The 7,509-nt window shown below is 47.1% G+C and overlaps 1 protein-coding gene across 1 annotated transcript in view; it reads left to right on the forward strand.

The window, feature by feature from the left end:
• Positions 1–1,335: 1,335 nt before the first annotated feature.
• The window catches only part of LRSAM1 (leucine rich repeat and sterile alpha motif containing 1), a 24,544-nt gene continuing 18,370 nt past the window's right edge, over positions 1,336–7,509 (forward strand). The window contains 5 exon segments of the mRNA XM_009326367.1: positions 1,336–1,514; positions 3,126–3,182; positions 4,817–4,861; positions 6,500–6,577; positions 7,483–7,505. Of these exon segments, the coding sequence (XP_009324642.1) occupies positions 1,443–1,514; positions 3,126–3,182; positions 4,817–4,861; positions 6,500–6,577; positions 7,483–7,505 (275 nt within the window). The 5' untranslated portion in view covers positions 1,336–1,442.

Genomic DNA, 7,509 nt, shown 5'->3' on the forward strand with positions numbered 1-7,509 from the left:
GACTGAAAGAGTGGTTAAACATTGGAACAGGCTGCCCAGGGAAGTGGTTGAGTCCCCATCCCTGGAGGTGTTTAAAAGACGTGTAGATGAGGCGCTGAGGGACATGGTTTAGTGGGCATGGGGGTGTTGGGTTGACAGTTGGACTCGATCATCTTAGAGGTCTCTTCCAACCTTAATGATTCTATGATTCTATGATTCTATGATTCTCTTCCCTTTACGCTTCAATCAGCTGGTGTCTTTGCATACAGTCCAGTTGAATTAACAGAAAAACATTCTCCAGCTCTTAGTCCTGTAGTGACCTGGAACAACCGTTTTGGGGAAGGTCTGGCTGCCCTGTAAGCCCAGGATGGAGTACAGCAATCTGTCCTGGAGACACACAGCCTGGGAGAAGCTCCCACGTGCCTGGGAGGGCAATAGCTCAGCCCGGCACGTGGCTGGGGCAGCAGCGATTGGCTCTGGTTTGTAGTCAGAGTTTTTTTGAAGCTAGGTGCTTTTAGCTTTGCAGGCAGTTATTAAGACTATTGGAAATTGATTTGGCTTTATTTTATTAAAAGTCTGACTTTAAGCTATTGAGTGTTTAAGCAGAATCTTTTCGTCTCACTGTGTGACTAAAATGGGTGAAGACTCTGCTTCTGCCTAGAAAGCAAATGAATCAAGTGTTTTGTTAACTTGAGACAACCCCTAAAGCTGAGAAGCAAAGTTTAGCTTGGGCATCCTGATTCCGGTGTCTGTCTGGGGTCCCCGTGACGTCCCGGGAAGCTGGGACGGGCTGCGTGATGTGCCAGAGGAGGCTCTGCTGTACTCAGTAGTCACCAAGTCCCTTTCAAACAGTTGTCTGTATTTTGAACTGCGGGGTCTTGTTTATTCTCACCTGCCTGGAAAGGGAAGGCAGCTGTGTGGCTCTCAGGATTAGGAGTTTTTCACATTTCTAGCCTAGCTTTATTCTAGAGCATTTTACATTTGCTTGTTATTGTGCCAGAATTAACTTTGAGTTTAAGTAGTTTGGGTTTTGTCCCTGGTGCTTGATCTCTTGATACAGTTACAGCCTTTTTAGTTCCTGTCCTAGAGTGGACCCTGCGTTTTCCTGATCACTCAATAGCCTTTCTCTGTACATGTTCCAGCTTGACTTAATTTATCTTGCACAGGGGTGACCAAGACAATCAACCCCTCTCAGAGACACAGCAGTGCTTTTGCGGCTCATGTTAACACTTCCACCGTGGAGGTGTGCTGGAATCCGCCTGTTTGATCAAGCCAGAGAAGGGCTTAAACAAAGACAATTGCCGAGACAGTGATTTTTTTCTTTTTTCCTTTTTTTTTCCCTACTTACTAGAGCATAGTTCTGTACTCCAGGCTCCCCAGCAAACGCATACTCCAGGAGCGCTCTGCCTTTATTTACGCTGATCATTTGTGCCACTGAGACAGAGCTATAGTCAAAACTAAAGATGCCACTCTTCTTCCGCAAGAAGAAACCCAGTGATGACGCTCGAAAGCGCCTTGAATACCAAATGTGCCTGGTAAGCAATGCCGAGGTCTTTTCTGTTCTCTGTGTCTAGTCCTGGATGCCAGGTGAATCGGTGCCTCCTCTGTGTTACCAGTAACCGTGTTACTGATCTCACCAAGACAGCAGGTCATCTTCCTAATGTACATCAGAGAATTCCTGCTTTCCCCGTCTCCCTTTGCCCTCCCATCCACAGGTCCCCTTCGTGCCACTTCCACCCCTCTCTGCTGCTGTGGTTCCACGTAACGTCCTCCACCCCACCCCACCTCCTGCCAGCCTGCACCTGGGACACCACCCCTCCTTTCTCCTCCATGCCAGGATCCTCTGCACTCTTACAGATCTCCCAGTTTGCTTTTCCTACCAAGGAACCTGTGACATCCCCTTTCCCATCATACTTGGCGTTCTTTGTGCCCCTCCTTTGCTTCTCACTGTTATTTTGTTTCTTCCTATCATTCAGAGGATTAACTTGCAAGATGCTGCTGTTTGTTTTCCTGGACTAGGATTTGGCCAGGATCCTCTGGGGTTGATCCTCAGCAGGTTGCTGTCACGCCAGCGAGGTCAGCAGAACTGCCTGCCTTACAGCAGCCGCAGATTTAAAGTTGTCTTTCTCAAAGCAATCATCTTTTGAATTATTTCACCTATTCTGCCGTGGGAGCTGTGGACCAGCGCTGGCATAGGGGATCTACTGTGCTCTACCCCAGAGGCACCTGCATTTTAAAAATGACAAAATTATGCTTGTTGGATGTCAGTAAGGTATTTTGGAAAGGAAGGCCATTTAATTATGTACCAATAATTAAACCAGCTTTACTGAATTTATTCAGTTGGTAGGGTTTCTGTCCAGCTCCTGTGGGGCTGGGGAGGGATAGCTTAATCTGTTCTAGGATTAGTTCTGTATTGCATATGCTTAGTTTAGAGTCAGACATCCAGTTCTGAAGACTTAACAGAAGCACTAACACAAGCAGGTTTTATTGCCTCATGCGGTATCTTTTATTTAGGAAAATAAGTCCAGAGATGCAATGCTGCTCACAGTGAGGCTTGTCCAGTTTCGTTGCTGTTAGCAGCTGCATTGGATGTGGCGGATTTGAACATGGAAAACCACTTTTGTCCAGAAGCTTGCTTATTCTTACACAGCACAGTTGCCTCTGCAGGTCCCATGGAAGCAAAATGTAATAGCAGGTTATTTTGGTTCCTGTGTACAGCCAGGAGAAGGTTGGTCGGCTGGGTGAGACATGCCAGTGACACAGCAGGCTCTTTACGCGCTAGGATGGCACTACTGTTGTTCCTAGGAAGTGCCTCTCTTGGGAACCCATCATTTCCTTTGCATGTGCTTTCAGTTAAAATTGCAGAATTAGGATGTGCTTTGGTGCTCTGTGCGGAAATTAATTTATTGCACCAAAAGGGTTTTTCTGCAGTTTGGTTTCCTGGTTCCTTTCGCTTGCTGCAGTTGTAGCAGCACACCCTTTGCTCTTAGCGTTGTCACTGAATTACGTAGCTGCAGCTACAGTTCTAGAGAACTGTAACTGCATTTTCTAGGGAAGGACCAGCTGAGTAGTTTAGTCAATATGCAGCAAGAGGCCATTTATTTCTGCATGGTCTGATTCTCTGGATGCCTATCTTCTCTCTCCAGGCAAAAGAAGCTGGTGCTGATGACATTCTTGACATATCCAAATGTGAACTCTCAGAGGTATGTTCTCTGCAACTTCCAGTATTAGCTCACGGGTCTGAGTTCCCTGTCTGCTTCTTGTTACCAACTGTCAGATTTAGTATCATGTCTGTGAGCCTTGAGACAGAAATGGCCTTGTCACTGGACTGCTTCTTGCTGTCTGCTGAACTCTGGCTTTCAGGTGGGGGCTTCTTCCCCTTTTTTTTGTGGGGGGTTGCCTGTCCTACCTGATGCTTCCACAACATTTCTGTCCCAGGATTCCTTTTTCATTTGACAAGATGGGAAGGGCAGGGTGGGCTCATACCCTCCACCAGTACCTTGGGTAGGACCCTAGTTTGGGACCTCATGGCCTAATTTTGCTAGTCACGAGGGAATTTGTTTGCCAAAGGCTGACTGTTTCTAATCTTAGAGCTACAAAGTCTGCCACCCCCACTTATTTTTCTGTATAAGTGAAAATCCCTGGTTCCAGGCTGCTGGTTAAGGATGGAAATCTCACTTCCAGCTTGGTTTCTTTTATGGCAGCCAACTAAATTAGAAACAAGCTGTCTGCTGGAGTGTGAGCGGTTAGTGACAGATTGCCAGGCTTTCAGAGCAGACACAGATTTTCATTCTGGCAGCCAGGCAATCCTGTTAAGCAGAAGCCCATTTCCATTTCACTTTCAGTTTTTATTCATTGTCTTGTGTTTCTAAACTGTTGGTACCTGTGTAACCTTTTGTCACAGGATGCCTTTGCCAAGCAAGCTAATAGGTACTGCACTGCTCTTTGGGGAGAGATTTGGGACCATCCTGGAGAGAATAGCTGTCTGCTGTGCAGTGTGAAATGGCTTTGCTGAGACTTTGGGATGTTTTGTTCCAAGATAGGAAGCCAACAGCATCTTGTGTGTAGGTTTGCGAGCTGTGTGGGACAGTCTGCGAGCCAGTCTGGGTGAAAGGGTGGCAGACAGAGGATGCACACTGAGCCAGCTCCATTCATAGCCGCAGCTGGTCTTGGATGCCCAGCTGCTCGTTTTGCATCGGTACCATAGAACTCTGTCTTGCTGTTTCTTTTTAGCCTTTGTTGTTTCAATAAATAAAGTGAGCCATCAGTTTGGTCTTAAAATTAACTCTGGACAACAGTTTGGCTGATGCTGGTTCCATGCTGCAGAGTAGGTCACAGTGCTCTGAGCCTTGGCTGGCATGGGCTGGATTTGCTGGAATATCCCTTTTCTGACTGCCCCTCCCGTGCAGAGCCTAGCAGATACGAGGACACTGAGTCCTGCCTGTTGCTCACCTTTCTCACTTAGCCCACTGCAGTGTGTTTGCCGAGGTTGCAAAACCACAGAATTCATTTGTGTGATGACTAACTGAAAATATGCCTGAACTCTTGAGTCATCTGCACATTGAATATTAAATCATGTGAGACTTGAACTTCTGCCTAAACCTCAGTCTGTTCTGTGCTATGCGTGACACTCTCATATTGTGGAGAGCCGTTGCAAGCTGTGTAAATGGAAGCGGAGTACTGGCATCCTGGGCCAAACCAGGGGCCAGTAATTTTAAGCATCATTTGCGTTTTCATTAAAGTTGATTATTCACACTTTACAGGTGGATACTGTAGAAGTGCTTACAAAGATAGTATCTTGAGAAGTCTGACACAACTATTTTTTAATTGTTTTTAGGTTCCTTATGGGGCCTTTGCAACTTGTAAAGTCTTGCAAAAAAAGGTAATGTTGCAATCAGAAATTATTAGATAATTCTGTTATTATGCTTGAGTATTATTGTTGTGTTTGAAGTGACTGTATGTGGTTGTTTATGTGTTCCTTCAGAAGAAGTTTGCTTGTAATGAATTTGGCCACTTGTATGATACTACATAGAGAGCAATTTGTGTAGGACTAATCGTGTCTGTGTGCTTTAGAGCTAACCTCTGTCATGAAAGACGAGATGATTGTTTCTATCTTAGCCTATATAATGATATTTCTCATATAAGAAACTAGGCTCTTGTTCACAGAATCATAGAATACTTTGGGTTGGAAGGGACCTCTAAAGGTCACCTAGTCCACCCCCCCTGCCATGGGCAGGGACATCTTCAAGTAGATCAGGTTGCTCAGAGCATCGTCCCACCTGACTGGGAATGTTTCCAGGGATGGGGCATCCACCACCTCTCTGGGCAACCTGTGCCAGTGCTTCACCACCCTCAGCCTAAAAAATTTCTTCCTCATATCTAGTCTGAATCTACCCCCCTTTAGTTTAAAGCCGTTCCCCCTTGTCCTGTTGCAACAGGCCCTGCTAAAAAGTTTGCCGCCATCTTTTTTATAAGCCCCCTTTAAGTACTGACAGGCTGCAAGAAGGTCTCCCCGAAGCCTTCTCTTCTCTAGGCTGAACAACCCCAACTCTCTCAGCCTTTCTTCACAGGAGAGCTGTTCCATCCCCCTGAGCATTTTTGTGACCCTCCTCTGGACCCGCTCCAACAGGTCCGTGTCTTTCCTGTGCTGCGGGCTCCAGAGCTGGAGGCAGTGCTCCAGGTGGGGTCTCAGCAGAGCAGAGCAGAGGGGCAGAATCCCCTCCCTCGCCCTGCTGGCCACGCTGCTTTGGATGCAGCCCAGGACACGATTGGCCTTGTGGGCTGCGAGCGCACATTGCTGGCTCATGTCCAGCTTTTCATCCACCAGTACCCCCCAAGTCCTTCTCGGCAGGGCTGCTCTCAATCCCTTCACCCCCCAGCCTGTGTTGATACTGGGGGTTGCCCCGACCCAGGTGCAGGACCCTGCACTTGGCCTTGTTGAACCTCATGAGGTTCACACAGGCCCACTTCTGGAGCTTGTCCAGGTCCCTCTGGATGGCATCCCGTCCCTCCGGCGTGTCGACCGCACAACTCAGCTTGGTGTCATCTGCAAACTTGCTGAGGGTGCACTCGATCCCACTGTCTCTGTCATTGATGAAGATATTAAACAGTACCGGTCCCAATACGGACCCCTGCAGGACGCCACTCGTCACCAACCTCCATCTGGACATTGAGCCGTTGACCACTACCCTCTGGATGCGACCATCTAACCAATTCCTCACCCACCGGACAGTCCACCCATCAAATCCATACCTCTCCAGTTTAGAGAGAAGGATGTTGTGGGGGACCGTGTCAAAGGCCTTACAGAGGTCCAGATAGACGACATCTGTAGCCCTTCCCGTGTTGTTTAGATGTCATGTTAAATGTTCGACCTTCTGTGAAAATCCATTTACTATTTTAATATTTTATATGATACTGAATAAGATATTGAGCTCTTATACAATTAAGTCTCAACAAATGTGCTTGTTCTAGACAGCAGTATCTCTTGTGTTCATGTTTCAATGGGATTTTTCCTCCTCAGGTGCTGATTATTCATACGAATAATCTGACATCTTTAGTTCCAAAGTCCTGCAGCCTTCTGAGTCTCATAACTGTGAAGGTAATTGTGATTCTTAACAGTTAATCTGCAGCCTATTTTCTTTCCATTCTAGCTGCATTAAAACACACGAGCCCAAATAAATCCCTTCTGTCTGACTGTCATCGCCAAGAATCAGTAACGAGATGTGAAACCTGCCTTTCCTAGGTTTACCTCCCAGGTAGACAGGTAGCGGTCACTGAGTGGCTTGTATAAAATCATAATCAGTCCCAGGACTCATTTATCCTCTTCACAATCCCACACCTTTCCCCTCAACAGCCTCTCACGGTGGTGGTCAGTCTCAGCAGAAAGGCTGAGTGTGTTGTGGGGTGGATCATCTCTCTCCTACTCCGGTGGGTCATTTGAATGTGAACGAAACTGGTGATGGGTGACCATGTGTGATGGGGTTGTATCACCGTACCTGTCATATAAATGCTGAGGGCTTTCAGCTCCACCACCCTCGTGTTCTGGTTCCGCGAGAGGCAGAGTCACTCCAGCAGCTCACTTCTCCCCATAGAGGGAGGTCTCCTAGGCATAGTCCTGCCCTCTCCCTGTGCCAGCACTGGTGTTGGAGCAGTTCAGCTTCCATGGAGCAGTTCAGCTCACTGATCCTGCAGAAAACGTTGTCTTTTTCTGCCAGGCTGGCTCCATGGAGACGATTTATCCGGTTGGCTCGTGCAGTTTGGTGGAAGAGCTCCTTTGGTGTCACCGTTCTCCTTAGTCTTCTGTTTGTTTATCGGTGTATAGAGGCTGGGGTTTTCAAAAGACCTGCAAGAGTTAAGTGCCTATGTCTCCTTGAAAACTTAAGCCACTTTTCGAAACCCCGTTGAAAGGGAAGTAATTTTCATTGCTAGATAATTCATGACCTTTCATTGTTGCACGTGACTTTTTTTCCCAACCTTGTTTGGTGAAATCATCTACTCTTCCAGGTTCTAGACCTGCACGACAACCAGCTG

This window comes from Pygoscelis adeliae, unplaced genomic scaffold (genome assembly GCF_000699105.1).
Source record: "Pygoscelis adeliae isolate BGI_AS28 unplaced genomic scaffold, ASM69910v1 Scaffold436, whole genome shotgun sequence".
NCBI classification, from domain to species: domain Eukaryota; kingdom Metazoa; phylum Chordata; class Aves; order Sphenisciformes; family Spheniscidae; genus Pygoscelis; species Pygoscelis adeliae.